The sequence below is a fragment of the Podarcis tiliguerta genome, assembly GCF_965153285.1.
Source record: "Podarcis tiliguerta genome assembly, chromosome: 10".
NCBI classification, from domain to species: domain Eukaryota; kingdom Metazoa; phylum Chordata; class Lepidosauria; order Squamata; family Lacertidae; genus Podarcis; species Podarcis tiliguerta.
In genome coordinates this window covers 44372216-44389666 of record NC_139543.1, presented here as the reverse complement: position 1 = coordinate 44389666, position 17451 = coordinate 44372216, and the positions used below count along the sequence as shown (strand labels likewise).

Sequence of the window (17451 nt, the reverse complement as noted above, 5' to 3'; positions counted from 1 at the left end):
AGGAAAGAAGATACTCTCAATGGCAGGCATAAGAAACAGAAGTAGCAAACCAGATGACTGGATGTGTTTCTGAACAGAGTCAGTTGGAATCTAAGTGCATAGCAACAAGACTTCATGAGATGAAACCAAACAATGGAGCTAAACTCCTGCAAAGCCTGCTTTCGTCCTGTATCACTGGATAGCTTTTGCAGTTCCTATACTTACTTCCCTGCTTTGCTCATCTGGATTTAAGGCCCAGAAACCATTACTCTTGCTACAGAAACAATTAATTTAATATTGATAAAATTGCTTAGTCGGCAGATATTATATCTCAGTGCATCTCCTCTGCCCAGAAGCTACTTTCACTAAGCTCGTTTAATTTGTTTTGGCATAGAGTTCATTTAGGAAAAGTCCCCAAAGAGGGTCAAGTTGTAGGCTTTCTATGGTAACTGAAACAGCTACCAGCCCTACTTCTCTTTTCCCCCACCCACTCCCTCATCCTGCTAGCCGCTCAAGGCTCACCCACCGCCACTGCCAGCTGCAATCTGCACCACTGCCCTTTTAAGCCTATGCATACACCCTCTGCTTCTGACTCCCAGTAGTGCCCTGGCAAATGACATCATCAAGCTGTGCCACCAAGTTTGGAGTTGGCCACCATGTTGCACAAGGCAGAGAGGCAGGATCCACAGCCAAGGTGGTGCTGGGGGGCAGAGACAAAACCTCGAAATCACAACACCTCACTTTCAGATCAGAAACTGTGGTGGCTTTATCAATTCAGGGACTGTCCTGGCAGAATCAAGGCAGTTGAGGGGTAGTTTAGAGGAAGAAAAGAAAGACGTTTTAAGCACATTTCTTATTTCAAATGATGCATTTTTCAGTTGCTGACTTTTAAGTAGCAAGTGTGAAGCAGAGTGGGGTCCACTACATAACAAATAGTTAATGGGAGGGAGCATATTAACTTTGCACTCCACATAATAGATAAAAGGTTAATCTCAGTAATGCCAGAACCCAGATCATGGTAGATTAGTGGTGTATTGTTTGTCTTATGAAGAACATTAGAATAGATTTATCATGATTAAAGCCACATGAGAGACAGAGATCAGCAGGTGGGGAGGCAAAAGGAATATCATCCTTTTCTGGTGCAAAGATGAAGGCTTAGCAGACACCACAGTCACAGACCACTCATCAGAGGGATAATTTACATTCTGGAAAAGAATGTTTGGTTGAGTGAATCAGGCTAGAATTGCAGAGCAGTAGTGAAAAGTCTCTCTATCTCCCTCTCTCTCCTGCCGACTAGCAGAAAAGAAAATCAGCCACCCATGCAGCACATTTTAATTTTGTTCTGGTGACTATGCTACCCCTGCTCAGTTTAACAACAGCTCAAACTGTTATCAGGGAATACTGAGAAGGCAGGATCGACCATTATCATTGTTGCTCAGGTCTATGGACCTGCCAGTGATAGGAACATCATGATTATTTTCATCTGCAAGCATTGATTTCCCCCTCACCTTGCAGCTGAATTTTCCTGTTTGTGAACATTTTCCTCCACCCTGTCCTGCAAAGAGAGTGGTGCATGACTGACGGGTGGCCAGTTGTGTTACATTCCTTCTCTACTATCCATCCACTACTGGAATTTGGAATTTTATGTGCAATCCTTACTAAAGTCATCATACAATCCATATATAAATTCATGAAAGATCATTCTGTCAGCAGCTATAAGCCACAATAGTTAAATGATACCTCCTTGCTCAGAGGCGATATAACTCTTATTACCACTAGTGATGGCCACCAACTTGGATGCGACGAATTCATGGAGATGGCTACTAGCCATGATGGCTGTGCTTTGGTTCCACAGTGGGAGGCAGTAGTGCTTCAGAATACCAGTTGCTGGAAACCACAGGAGGAGAGAATATTCTTGTGCTCAGGTTCTGCTTGAGGGTTTCCCACAGGGGAAACAGACTAAAGGGGCCACTGGCTTGATCCAGAAAATGCTTCTTATGTATTTATGTTCTTACCAGTTGCTGGAGTGCAGGAGTGGGAAAATGGAAGAAAAGGCCTTTGTCTTCATGCCCTGCCTGTGGGCTGTGAAAACCAGCATACAGGCCATAGTTCCAAATAAACCCTTAATAAAGACTTGGATTGATGACTTTCTAAACCCCATAATAACCATAGCAATATTATCAACGCAGAAAGCACACAGTACAAGTAGATAAATAGGTACCACTCCAGCAGAAAGGTATATGGCATTTCCATGCGCTGCTCTGGTTCACCAGAAGCGGCTTAGTCATGCTGGCCACATGACCCGGAAGCTGTACACCAGCTCCCTCAGCCAGTAGAGCGAGATGAGCACCGCAACCCCAGAGTCATCCACAACTGGACCTAATGGTCAGGGGTCCCTTTACCCTTTACCTTTAATCCCATTTAATGATTTTAATACATAGTCACTCAGGGAGAAAGCTAAGTGTTCCTCTTGAGTAACAATCACCTAAGATCTGTAGCAGCAGCAGCAGCAACAACAACAACAACAATTTTATTATTTATATGCTGCCCATCTGACTAGGTTGCCTCAGCCACTCTGGGTGGCTTCCAGCAAAATATAAAAACACAACAAAACATCAAACATTAAAAACTTCCTCATACAGGGATAATAATAATAATAATAATAATTATTATTATTATTATTATTATTATTATTATTATTATTATTTATATATGAGAGGACTCCCCCACCACCTCCCTAAACGATTCCAATATTTCTATGGGGTTAAGGTCATTATTCTTTGAATTTTACAGAGGAGAAATTGAAGTGCATGAGCCAGCAATTAAATTAGCAGTCTGTATTTGGAGTGGGGTGGGCTAGGGTTAATAAGAAGCAGCCCATGGTGGAATGTGCTTACAGGTTTGCAGTGAAGTGACTGGCACAAATGAATCCATTAGACCAGATGTGAGTAGGGCAGCCGAAGCATCACATTCCGAGATTTGAGGGCAGAATCCGGAAAGCAGGCGTTGCAGCCGGCCTTGACAAAGATATATTGGTAACGCTCTGCACAGACACACATGCCTGCCCTGTGTACTTGATCCTTCTCTGAAGCAATAACTGCCCATTAATGACTTGCCATTACACACGTCCTAAACCAGCTGTCCTTAGTCAGAGATGCTACAAGGAAGAGGATGAATTGCTGTATGTGGGACATATCTGAGTGTGGGACAGGAATAGATGGAAGATGAAGAAAAGCTGGACAGCTCCCATTCATAACCCTCCACTAGTTGTGAATTTGCAGTCCAACACTCTTTTATCCGTTGGTTGATGAATTGTTGCTCACTGCAAAACATGACAACTGAAAATCCTCCCAGTTCCAAGATCGCACCTTCTTAGGCTTTGCCTCCTCACTTCTTGACAGTATTACTTTCCTGAGCCAAACTAATTAAGAAATGGCTGGGCCAGTTTAGATGTTAAAAAGAGAGCCTGAGGGCCAAATTCCAATTAACCTCAAATGTTAACTAAAGCAACCTGACTTACACTCTTGTTCCTCTCAAAATTTTACTTTAATTTTTTTATACCTATTTTACATTTCAAGACAGAAAACCAAAAGGGTTAAAAAGATACACGAACAAACAAATGACTTTACCTCCTGACACAAATAATTTGTCAAGAAATCAAAGACGGTAGAATCGTTACTCAGAAAGTGCTGCCTTAGTGAGATATTTCTGTTCCTGTTTTGTATATAATAGATTCATTTTTAAAAAAAAAAAGAAACTCAGTTGTGTAACGGGAGTCTCAACCATTTCAAAATGACGTTTGTGTGTGTGTGTGTGTGTGTGTGTGTGTGTGTGTGTGATGAACTGACAGGATGGCAGGGAGGAGGAAGAGAAATCCTGCTAAAGGTATAGCTGGGACTGGGACAACTGGGGCAAGCTGGGGATGGGGGAGGAGAGGTTGGTGTAGGAAGTGCTCATAGGGTAGTGAGGGGATGGGGGTCAATGCACAGGAACCAGAGCAGCAGGCCCCAGAGCCAGAGGGGCCCCTGTCTCCACGAACATGGTGGGTTCTGATGCATAGGGAGCAGCGGGAGGGGCGTTCTAGAAAATTGAGGCAGGCAAGAGCCTAGAGCCCAATTCCCTAGCTAGCCAGATGGGGCTTGTTAGCTTTGGGTGGAGGTATGTGATTCCTCAGCTGAAGTAGGCTCAGAACAGGTGAGGGTCACCTGCCTCGTCAAGCCCAGATGCTGCAATCAGCAGGCAAAGTACAAAAGCGAAGCCAAGCTGAGGGGCTGTGCTTGCTCAACTGCCCAGGTTGATTGGACCATGGCTTGGATGTTCCAGAGAGCTGTTTGGGGCTGTGTGTGTGCAGGACTGACCTCCAGATGCCCTAACCCTTGGATCATAGTTGTAGAGATGGGAATTTGCCTGCTGGGGCTTTGGACTTGTTCGCCTGCCGGACTGTGTGCTACCATCTGCTATAGGATTGTGCACTCAGCAGGACTTGCTGCCAGGTACCCTGTGGTTCAGGATGGTGTGTGTGTATTGGAGTTCTGATTTCTGGGGATCTGAGCCAGCATTGCTGTATTGGTAACAATCGTCTGTGCAAGTCCTCTTTATCAGACACAAGTCTGGATCTCATCTCCAAGCATCTTTGGGTCTGTTTGTTTTTTAAAGTAGAATCACGAAATGAAAGGCCTTGTAAATACTCATACATGTCTACTGGTTTAATTGTTTAATTTTGTTTGTTGAAATTAATCTGATTAAGCCACACTTAAATTCAAAAGTGTATGGCCAGCCCTTGTTCTCAGTTGCATAAGTGTAAATTTGCTCCCCTTGTTAAACGAAAGTAGCTCAAGCACTAATTGGATGTGATGGTGGCAGATCCTGTATTTAAGGAGGCAGGTTGCTGGTGAATTTCTATAAAATCGGAAAGGTGTTAATACTTAATGCTAGAAGAAAGAGGGTACATAATTCTTTCTCTGCCCTCACTTTCCCTTTGAAATCTCTCCCCCATATGTTTTTTCTCCAGTGGGTTTCTGAGTAGTAATCTAAGAGAAAGTAGACTTGGGGGGAGATAGTTTGGGAGGAAAAGTACGGGTGCCTGTTGCATATTTGCTTTCAAACCCACCCACCCTTAGGTTATAGAATTTCAACAGAACCTAGATACTGACACATTGTGCCACCATAAAGTGTAGCGAGCCTGTAATATAGTTGCAGGTGTGGTATAAAACTGATGGTATAAAACTGCACAAACCTATATGAAAGGTGAACTTTAAAATAATTTTTAAAATAGTGGGGGGTTTGCCCACAATGCATTACTGGTTGTTTTCATTTGTATATATGAAACAGAAATCAATTTTGCTTCATGGATTGAATAAAGGGGGCTTTGTCGTGAGATGGTGCTTGCAGCTGTATAGGAAATTATCCGGCTTATTACATTGCCAGATGGCTGGGCTAATGGGCAGTTCACAGTACCTCTCTCATTGGAATGCTCAGTGGGCAATAGATCCAATCACTGGAACCATACTGCAAAGAGCTCGCTTGGGTCTGGTAGGAGGTGCTCTATTCCAGATAATTCCCAGGTCATGAAAATTAATGTAGCTTCAGACTGATAATACATTGAGAACATGTATCAAACTGACCTGGCAAAACGCTGGTGCTTTTAATGATGCATAGAACAGCCCCTGACATGGCCTTTTGCTCTGTGCAATAGACTGGCTGGCATGGATGTCGGTTAACCAGATATGCAAGTATTTGGTGGTGGTATCTCTCAATTGACCTTTAAGACTCTGCTCCTTTTAGTGAAACTTGGAATTTGTTTGGTTGCAACAAACAGAATTTTGGGAAAGGTTGGACTCAGCCATGCAAAACATGGTTGCTCCCTCAGCTGGTGTAAAGCTACTGCTTTGTGGGAGGGGGCAACAACTGCTTCATCAGTAGACCTTTATCTTGATATTGGTGATTAGTATCACATCCTCCCATACCTTTATGCCATAGCTGTCTTGCCAATACGCTTGCCCAGCTCAGTGTTGATGGAGAGGTTTGCTGATTATGGTGGAGCCCAGGTAGACAAAATTGCCTACTACCTCAGGCGTGTGGGTCTGATGCATGGAGTACTGTCCTGACCAAGGATGTTGGTCTTCATCAGGCTGATGGTAAGAACCAACTTCTTGGAATGTGGTGTCAAGGCTGCATCATCTGCAAGCAACATCTCTCAGATAAGGATCCACCACGCTTTTGTACAGGCATGGAGATGACTAGATTGAACAGACCCCAATCACTCCTCGGAAGACACTCTCTTCAGTTGAGCTGAAGGCATAGGAGAGCAACAGGGAGGAGAATGTGCCAAGGGGAATTGGGGCGAGAACACGGCCCTGTTTCACACCGCTCTTTATAGGGAAGCCATCCAAGGATGACCTGTCATACTGGACAGCGCTAGGCATGTTCTCATGGAAGGACAGTATCTTGTGGAGCTGAGGTGGGCATCCTGTTTTATCGAGAATAATCCTTTTTGGCTGACAAGGTCAAAGGCCTTTGTCAGGTCTGTGAAGGCAATGTACAAGGGGCATATCAGCATTTCTCCTGCAGCTGACACAGTGAGAAAATCATGTCAACTGTCTATCTCTGAGCTCTAAAGCCCCATTGTGACTCGGGATACACTGTCAGCAAGTGACTGTAATCTGTTGAGAACTACACAGGCAAAGGCTTTCCCCACAGTACTCAGCAGGGAGATAGGTAATTGACTATTGTAAATTATGGCTGGGTGTGTATAATAACAGCAACAGCTTCCTTTACAGAGCTATATATTGCATAGAATCAAACAGTTAACTTTGATAGGTTGCAGAAATGTATGTGAGACTCAGCATAGGAAAAGGCAGGATTTCATTCCCAGTGTGAAAGGGCCTTTGATATCGCCTTGGATAAAAGGTCCTTGAGGAACATAAGTAAAGACGAAAGCAAGAGGAAAGGAAACCTCACAAATGTCAGGGTGGAACTCTGTTGCATATGCATAGAGAAGAACAAACCATTAACGGGGGGGGGGGGGGGTCAAAAAGAATCCAGTCCTGCTCTTTGAGATCCGCAAGGAAATATTTAGGGGTTGCTTTAAGTTCATTTGTTGAAAAGTGTTATGCAGGTTTCAAAGGCAAAATTACTAGTCAGGAGCAGTGAAGTAAGCTGAAGAAGAGCTTTAGGTGCTGGCATTAGCACAATTTTTCAGGCCAAGCATATATGATATTTCAGCCACTTGTAAATCCAGCCCCTGGCAATAAAAAATAACAGCAACCACATTTAATCCATCTGTTCGGTTGTTTCAAGAGGGCTCTGTCTCAGTCTCTCACTGAAGTTGGAATCGGTGAAAATGAAAACAAGCAAGAGTCGTCATTTTACGCTTCCTAAATGTTGCTCCTTTTAAGGGATCCTGCCTCAACTAACATTAATATCTTTTTGGAGGTTGGAGTTTTAAACCATCTTTCCAAAATGCATCTTTAAAACCTGTAATCGAGTTATTTTGCAAACTTATTTTTATTCAAGAAGGGTTAGTTACTGCCACTAGGCTCCGCAAATAAAAGATTCTGCTTATGCTAAGGCTGTGTTTTCGCAGAATTGTAGAGTTGGAAGGGACCAACAAGGGTCATCTAGTCCAACCCCCTGCAATGCAGGAATCTTTCACCCAAAGTGGGGCTGTAACCCATGGCCCTGAGATTAAGAGTCTCATGCTGTTGACAGCTAGGTCATTCTTGTTCTCAATACTGGCTGAAGCCAGTTTGGAAGAAACACATAAAAACACATTATTTCGTAAGAAATTACAGGAAAGATGCGGATTGTGGCTAATGTTGCATGTAATGGCTTAAAATGCAAGAGGATGACTGCTCTTCCTCACTGTTTCAAGTCTCATCTGCAGTTGCTGTACACACCAGAGAATGGGTGGGGAGGTCTTCACCCAATGCACATTATCTGTTTGGTTTCTCTGCACCTGCAAACCCCCTCCCCCGCAAATCTGTATTCATGAAGCTGTCATCTGTGCATGTGCAATGGCTATCTCAAATGTTCACACCTCAGCTTAACAGCAGCATATGTTTTCAAATCAAATGGAAATTGCTTTGAAGAAAGATCCATTGGCTAATATCATACGAGCAGGGCTTCAACCAACTTAGTGGGAGTACACACTGGAACGGGAAGGATTGTTAATGCATACGTAGTTTTAGTTAAAGCCAGTCATCAGTACTTTTGCAATGTTACTGTCTCTGCCACGATGACCACCTTTCAAGCAAACAACTCATCCATGGGTATATATGCTCTTCATCTTCCCCTTGATCAGTCGGAGAACGCTGCACATGATTTCGTACACCCACATACACACATGCATACAGAGTGTCCCAGTGCACCTGAAGAGCCAGTCATGATCAAAGAAATCACTAGACCAGGCATAGACAAACTCCGGCCCTCCAGATGTTTGGAACAACAATTCCCATTATCCCTAGCTAACAGGATCAGTGGTCAGGGATGATGGGAATTGTAGTCCCAAACATCTGGAAGGCCGGAGTTTGCCTATGTCTGCACTATTATTATATTATTATTACTAGACAATGGTGTTCGTGACTCATTCATCAGCTAGCAAGCCAACACACGCCTATCCTGAGAACTGCCTATCCAACAAGTTTATGATAGCTCTTTTAGCCTGCAAAGGGTTTTTGAATATATAGCCAGCTCCTCAAGATGTAGTAAAAATCCTTTCTTTCTGACTGTGTAATTGTCTTAAACTATAAGCCGTTACGCCGTTTTACAGGCAAGAGATGAAGAGGAAGGATAAATTACCAGAGAATTATTACTGACACATATCTTCATGGGAGTTTCCCATGTCCCTGTTTTGATGCCTTAGCACAACTTTCCTCCACCAGATGCCCTCCAGATGATTTAGACTATAACTCCCATCAGGTGTTGCAGCCCAATGCAACGGGAGACCCCCAGGATATGGAAGGCTATCTTGATATATAGGCTTCTTGATAGATAATGATTGATGTGACATGGGAAAGCCAGCCAAGGGGGTTGCTTCTTCAAGCACATCGGTCTGTGACCCATACATGCCCCCACCATCTCCTGTACCTGCGGTGCAAATATAGAGCCTCCAAGTGTCCCTATTTTCCTGGGACGTTCCTGATTTAGACAAGCCATCCCTGTTTCTGATTTGATCCTGGAATGTCCCGCTTTTCCTTAGGACACCCCTATTTTCATCTGAGAGGGTATGCAAATAGGAGGGCAGAGGCTGTAACCGCGCAGAGATAAACTTGTCTGCAGTGCAGTTTGCAGGGACCAATAACATAACCATATATACAAGCACATGAGCTACTGGTTTATAATTTGGCACAGAAAATAAGTATTGTACACAAAAAGTGCAGTTGTAGCAAGAATGGGGGGTGGGATGTGGATTTATATTCATACATTATTCGTTTCATTTAAGATACATCCATGCAAAGAGATTTCTCATAAAGCTGTAAATTTCCAATATGCTTTCTCTCTCATTAGGAATGTTACAAGCTTATGTGAAGATTCTCTAGCATTTTATTTATTCACCCCAGCAGGGAATTTAATTTAAGACCAGGATTTTGGGGCTATCAGAAACCAGGATAGCCCATACCTATAAAAGATGCAGCATAAGGACAGTTAGCTATTTAGGGAACCATCCAGCTCCCAAGGGGGACGCGGGTGGCGCTGTGGGTTAAACCACAGAGCCTAGGACTTGCCGATCAGAAGGTCGGCAGTTCGAATCCCTGTGACGGGGTGAGCTCCTGTTGCTTGGTCTCTGCTCCTGCCAACCTAGCAGTCCAAAAGCACGTCAAAATACAAGTAGATAAATAGGTATCACTCTGGTAGGAAGGTAAACAGCATTTCCGTGTGCTGCTCTGGTTCATCAGAAACCGCTTAGACATGCTGGCCACATGACGCGGAAGCTGTCTGCGGACAAACGCCAGCTCCCTCAGCCAGTAAAGTGAGATGAGCGCGCAACCCCAGAGTCATCCGCGACTGGACGTAACAGTCAGGGTTCCCTTTACATTTACCTTTACCAACCCCCCATAGCCCAATGGGGCTTTACAGAGCAGGCAGGGCCACCACCACATCTGTGGGCCTGCTGGGCAGTGGCTGGGGTGGAAGATTAGGGGGGTGGGCAAATTGATTCCAATCTGGAGCTGGCACAACAATTGAGCTTGGATTGTTCCTGATGCTGTCATGTGATCACATCAGGGTTAGCTTGGGATCCAGTGTATCCCAGGCCAGCTCAGGATTCTGCCTGCCTGCACGTGTGGTGGGCAGAAGGGAACTCTGTGCCAATGGAGTGAAGATGCCTCCCTCTGCAGGTGGAGACCAGCAGGGTCTTAGGGAGGCTAGGAGGGGCTGGGTGAAGGATGCAAAAGCAGGGTTGAATTGCTCCGTTAATACTGTAGTGTCCACAGGGCGTCTTTAGTATATGCCGGGGTGCAAAGATCGGCTCCAAATTTAGTTTAGCCGCCCCCAGATTTTTTAGGGGAGGCGTTGTTGAGCTTTTTGGGGGAGGAGAATTGCTCACCTGTAACAACGACGCAGCGGAAATAACAGCTTTCATTTTCCTGACTCGGTGGGAATATTTGATGCTACAGAGTAACAGAAGGGGGGGGACTTTCACTCCATTGCTTTTCACTGCCGCCAATCGAGAGGGACCGGATTACAGTAGGTATACAGTGGTACCTTGGGTTAAGTACTTAATTCATTCCGGAGGTCCGTTCTTAACCTGAAACTGTTCTTAACCTGAAGCACCACTTTAGCTAATGGGGCCTCCTGCTGCTGCCACGCCGCCGGAACACGATTTCTGTTCTCACCCTGAAGCAAAGTTTTTAACCCGAGGTACTATTTCTGGGTTAGCGGAGTCTGTAACCTGAAGCATATGTAACCCAAGGTACCACTGTACATTTGGCACCTCCCAGAATTCAGTGCCCGGGTGCACCACACCCCTTGCACCCCTGGGTAAAGACGGCCCTGAGTGTCCAACATGAAATTGCGGGGTTATAATTTATCAGGAAGTTCAACTATGCAGTTTTATACAGAGTGAGTCTTTTAAAAGAGGCCCTGCAGAACATGTGTACTCTGTATCCACAGGGCCTCTTTTAAAGCACTCATCCTGTATTACTGTTTTCATGGTGCTGCAAGGCATTTTTGCCACATCAGATTAACACAGCTACACTTCTGGAAATTGTTATTTAATGGAGAAAACTCTTAATGGTGGATTGTGGTAAGATACATCATTGCCAATTGTAACCTGTGTTTACATTTTCTGTACAAAAATGAATAAGTGTACTGGCATCCATGATGATATAAAAGTTTCCAGAATGATATAAAAACAGGTCCTATGCGTGGTATGATTCTAATCATTGACAGAATTTAATAAATCTCCATTTTGCGGATATAAAGTTTTAAAACTCCCAGCCCTCCAAGCTTGTTGCCGCTTCTGTGTACAGTGCTTCTTTTATTTGACTGGTCGTAAATCAACATCTGTAACTACTTTATTCTGCATAGCTCTTAGCTTTCGAATCTCTCCAGTCTGCACTCTTTGCTGGCAGCGTTGGATTTCATGGGCTAATCGGGGAGGGAGGGAGGAAACTGGCAGTGACAGATGAAGCACTGGATTGAGCTAAATGGCCTCCCAACTCTCTGGATCTGCCTTACTGGCAAATTCTTAAGAGGCTGCAGGAGCTACTGCCACTCAAGGCGGACCAAGCTGCAAGGCTGTGCAGCAACACGGCATGTACTTCCCAGGAACAGAATGCTGGACAACAAGGTCACATTGTGCCAGCTAATCTGGGTGTCGGCTGCCAGACGCCTGGCCTCCATTCTGCCTGTCTCGTGTTCAGTCACATGAATTCAAATTCATCTAAAATAAGCAACAAGGAAACAGAAAGTGCCGAAAGACACCCAGGAGGAAGTGTGCGAAGAAGATCCTTTTTCTATTTAGGAATGACAGGTGATAACTCTCAGCGATGCGTCTCCAGCGGACCATTACCTTAAAAGTGATGAGGTCCCCCCTCCCTTCACATGTGCCTTCCTCACTAGCATATTTTACTTCTGCTTTGAGAGGAACTTGTTGCCATGGGAGTAGCCAGGATTTATTTTAGGGAGGGGGCAGGACACCTACCTGTCCTGTTCCAGAACCTGCGACGTGATAGGTCAGTTTGCGGAAGCCATGCCTGTCACTCAATCGGGTTGCGTCGCCAGAATGCGCCACAACATCATCCAAGTGACCTCAGCAAGCATTTCTGTTTCAAATATTTATTTACTTAGGGGGGTGCAGCTGCCCCCCTAGCTACACTAGCTGTTCGACAGTGGAATTTGCTGCCAAGGAGTGTGGTGGAGTCTCCTTCTTTGGAGGTCTTTAGGTAGAGGCTTGACAACCATATGTCAGGAGTGCTCTGATGGTGTTTCCTGCTTGGCAGGGGGTTGGACTCGATGGCCCTTGTGGTCTCTTCCAACTCTTATGATTCTATGATTCTATACACCCTTGCTTCTTGCTAAGGGACTTTGGGCTGGTTCATAAATGGCCTTGACATGTAGCTTCTACATGTGGTAGAGCACAGGAGTATGCCTCTGACTCACGCATGGGGATGTGTCAGTGCGCACACACAAATGCACACAAAGCAACTTTAATATGCTTTGAGGTCTACGAGTCCCACCCACTGACACCCTTTCTTCTCCGCAGACAGATCTCGTGAGTTGGGTTTATGGTGTTCATGTAATTTAGCAGCAGATGGGGGGGGGGCGCTCCTTGAGGTTTCTTTACTGTAAAAACAAAACTTCAAGGCAGCTTATACTGGTAAAAATGATGAAATAAATAAAAAGCAAATTTTAAGCAACAACCAGCAAGATGGGAGCAGAGCAGGAAGATAAAACAATGTAAGCCGAAGACAGAAAGATAAAAACAGCAGCTAATATTAATGCAGTTCTCTCCGTGTGTACTCAGAAGACCCAGTGAGTTCAATGGGACTCACTCCAGGTAAGCATACAGTATATAGGACTGCAGCCTTAAAGGTGTTTTTCTTTTGTTTCTGTAAATGTCATTTTATTGAAGTTTCCAGTAAATTGCATAATAAATATTCATCAACCTACAACAGAACAAATAGCAAGGTTCCTGTATGGTGCTCTCATCCTAGGTGAGTGTTCTGCTTTAATTTTAGTAAATCTCTCCAGAACGGACATCTTGGAGGCCCAGTATTTTCCATTCTTCTATTATGAATCACAAAAATGGGCACCCAACTTCTATATTGTCATGCCTCATCACACATGCACCTCACCTCACAAGCCTGCTATGGTGTTTTGTCTCATGCATGTTGGTTCTTATAATTTACAGCACATTATAAATGGCTGTCGACCCCTTCCAGTGTTCCCATATTTAGGTATGAGTCATGTATCCTAAGGCAAGTTGGTTCATCTGTATGTAAATTTCCCATGCTCTATCATGTTTAGAACCTACACGAGGAGGGTTGCACAGAGGAGTCAGATGGTAGAAAATGAACAAATGAATCCATGAATGATTTCCAGACTCTAATTATTCTCCTTCTGTAGAAGTTGTACAAGACTGGAAGTTGGATGTAAAATTGTCAAGTTTGTGGCGTATCAGTTACAATTTTAGGCATTTGATAAGACTGTTTTAGAGCAGGGATGGCTAACGTTTGTTCCTGTTCTTCTAATTATTTTATTTATTAATTGCTTTGCAAGAGGCATCCCAAAGCAATTTACAATATTTTTGGAATATTCTAAATTTATGGAAATGCTGTGTTTTTGGAATATGGTTTTTGGAAAATTTATATTACCCGGATCATTGGCCATTCTGACTTGGGCTGTTCAGAGTTGTAATCCAACATTTGGAGAATGAACACAATGTGCCAGTCATGTGTTCTCTCATTTCTTCTGACAGTACTGTCTACTTGCATATCTGTATCTTCATAAATATCTGGAAAACCAGCTTTATTATTTCTTCTTGTTAATGTAACATACTATGCCAACCTCAGCTTGGTTTGTTTCAGTTTTTATGTGTTTGTATGAGCACAATGCGATAACAAAGAATTATGGGTAATGAAGCACATTCTGTAGATTTTTGCAAGGGCCATGTTACCTATTTCTCAGCTGCTGTTCATGGTACAGCCTGTCACATGCACTATAAAGTGAGCCACTTCCTGCCTTGCTCTTGGCAGCTTGAGCAGGGAAGAGCAGCAGATTGAGGTAAAGGGACTGTTACATCGATAGTCCTTTCAGATCATATCACAACCCTGCTAGCAGGAAATGGTAAGAGGAGCTTTCCTGTCCTTTATCCTAGCATCATCACTTGCAAACGTAAAAACAAGCCTTTTTGTCTGCAGCACAATCAGACCCCAGTGCATTCATCTGAGGTAGGTTCAAGTTCTGTATATTAGATCCGTCTGAAAGCATTATTAGAAGACAGAAACACAATAGTGTACAGTGATACCTTGGTTTTCAAATGCCTTGGTACTCAAACAACTTGGAACCCAAACACTGCAAACCCGGAAGTAAGTGTTCCGGTTTGCGAAGTTTTTTCAGAAGCAGAACGTGCTCCATTTTGAGTGCCACGCTTCCGTTTTGAGTGTTACGCTGAGGTCTGTCTGCTTTTGCTATTTATTTAGCATTTTTGTTTTTGAGGCTCTTTTTTTGTGACTGTGTGGAACCCAATTCAGCTACTGACGGATTGATTGTGTAACTGCAGTACATTTTTGTTGCTTTCATTTATGGATCAATGGTCTTGTTAGGTAGTAAAATTTATGTTAGATTGCTAATTTAGGGGTTGTTTTTAAACGTCTGGAATGGATTAATCCATTTTGCATTACTTTCTATGGGAAAGCGCATCTTAGTTTTGGAACGCTTTGGTTTTGGAGTTACTTACAGAACGGATTAAGTTTGAGAACTAAGATACCACTATATTCAAAATGGTGCCTTCTTCCACAGTGGAAACTCTGGGGAACTTCTGACCAGCCAGATATTGTTCGACTCCCATCTTTCCCAGCCAGCATTGGCAATGATCAGAGCTGATGGGAGCTGGAGCCCAGCAACATCTGGAGGTCCACAGTTCAACACCATTGCACTATGTAAATATCTCTATTTGGTGCCAAAATGGAGTTCTTGTAGAGCTCATGTAGGTATTTTGACATCATTGCAGCAGGGATGGGAAAATGTGATTTTCCAGACGTCATTGAACTATCATTCCTGACCATTGGCCATGCTGGCTGTGGAGGGTGGGAGTTGTAGTACAACATCATCTGCAGGGTCATAGGCTTTTCCATCTCTGATTTGACATTTGTGAGAATTGATAACCTGCCCCTTGTCTTTATTTATATTTCTCGACAATTTTTTTAATCCCAGAGGATATCGAAGCTATTTTCACACTGTGGTCTGGACTGCCTCTTTCTGGTTCAGCTGAAACCCCAGCTGATCCTTCTCTTGGAGACATGTGTTTTAAGCATGTACAGGCAACTTCACAACTAACCTATTGTAATGCACGGTTCAGAAAGTTGCTGCCCTTGAAGGCCATTTGTAAACTGCATCCTGCGCATTCTTATAGAAATTCTCGTGTGTAGGCACGGCTCCTTCAGCAAGCCTGAAACCCTCCTTTTGAGAAGCAAGCCTGAAACCCTCCTTTTCTCCATATGCAACACTATGTACATAAGGAAGCATTGGTTCTCTTTCTGGCCACTTGTTTGTGCATTTTGCAGAGGGTGTGTGTATTTGTATACTAGGCTGGAAGACATAAATGGAATTATCTGGCCATTGGTGCATGTTGACTGATAGTGCCTTTCCTGCAGGGATGATGATGCAGCCCAAGATAATGATTGATTTGATGATGGGGAAGGCTATGGGAATGTATTTCAGTGTGATGATGCTTAGCTTTTCTGACTTTGGCCAATTGTTCCATTTGACCCTGTTACAGGTTGAGTTGAGTTTAGGATTGTGACTCGATTATGCTGGTGTCCGTAGTGGCATAACAGTCTAGTGAGACCTGTCCAAGTGGGGAAATACTTATAGAACAAGCTCGTCCAAAGATCCCCTGAGTAAAAGGGCTGTAATAAGCTTTCCTGTGTACAGTACAGTTCCACAAAACAGATATTAATACTATACTAAGCTTTACCATTGATCACTTCACAGGAGACAGTATGGAAGCTACTGCAAAGTTTGACTTCAATGCAACAGGAGAGGATGAACTGAGTTTCCGGGCTGGGGATGTTCTGAAGGTAAGTGCAAACCAAGGTTTCACCCAAGTATTTTCTCTTTTAACACTGTAAGTTCTGCTCAATGCTTATGTGCTTGTATTAACCATCCATCCCATAAGCCAGCAAACCCACAACTGGCACCGGTAGATTAGTGGTTCACTGATAATTCCCAGGTTGCATAGTAAAAAGAAAATCCTTCTTAGTCCAAAATTTAATTCTGCATTTCAAAGATGAACAGGAAGAACAAAGACTCAAAGTAGCACCTTCTACAAGGTCATTAAGCAATCACAAACAAAGGAAAAGTTATGCACAAGGAAATCATTTGGGACAATGTGGGTGCAGGGGGTCTTGTTTACCAAGGTTCTTCAAATCCTCTGACTGCCTCCCCCAACCTGATGCCCTCCAAATGTTTTGTACTACAATTCCCATCCCCTCTGACCGTTGCCAATGCTGGTTGGGGCTAATGGGATATATAATCCAACCAGGTTGTGGGAAGGCTGTCCTCTGGAACAGTAACCTAACTGTGAAATATCTCTATTTCACACAACATGTACATACCAAGTATCAGGCTGTTTTTGAAAAATGATATGGGTCGCAGCCCTGATGTGGAGAAGATGAAAGAGGCAGGAAGTGTGAGGCCCACTGACAGGAGGAAACCTATCTCTTCACTTCAACCCCTTCTTTAGAAAAATGATCAGAAGCCAGCCCTCCATGCACCAGGGAAATTGATTGCTCTGGATACCTCTTTCCAGGAAAGTAAGCATTAGAGGTTGCCTTTAGTATTTTTACCGTTTGAGCATTGGCCCATGGGAAGATAAACAGCTGCATTTATTTTAAGTGATATTTAGTTCAGCCACAGGCATAGCTAATCTAGCTGGTTCCTAGCCACACATATTTTTGGTAGTTTGGCATGAGGTGCCATCGCTAAGGTTTACCAGGTGATTACGTTGTGGTTATTTCTGTGAAGAGAAAAAAGAAAGCGAGATTTTCTACAATGAATGCAGATATATTCATTTACTTATTTACAAAAAAATTCTAGCCTGCTTAATGGTTCAGGTCTTTATGTGGTGTACGCTACAATGCAGCAACAACATAAGAGGAATTATCCCCTAGGCATTTATACCTGTGTGTGTAAGGAAGTCAAAGTGCTACCAAATTCAGAAAAGGAATGATGCATGAAGAGGTAGAGCCAAAACACAATGGCCACAATTCAATACCGACATTTAGACATTGAAATCAATGGACTTAA

General features: G+C 43.6%; 1 protein-coding gene across 3 annotated transcripts in view; it reads left to right on the top strand.

The window, feature by feature from the left end:
* GRAP2 (GRB2 related adaptor protein 2) overlaps positions 1-17451 on the top strand; it is a 48766-nt gene that overhangs the window by 14159 nt on the left and 17156 nt on the right. The window contains exons 1-2 of one of the 3 annotated variants that reach the window (XM_083400464.1): positions 12776-12979; positions 16138-16223. In XM_083400464.1, coding sequence (XP_083256590.1) covers positions 12964-12979; positions 16138-16223 — 102 coding nt within the window. In that variant the 5' untranslated portion in view covers positions 12776-12963. Of the gene's footprint in view, positions 1-12775; positions 12980-14349; positions 14373-16137; positions 16224-17451 lie in introns of those variants that run through there. The other 2 variants (XM_083400466.1, XM_083400465.1) reach the window with 2 other exon arrangements.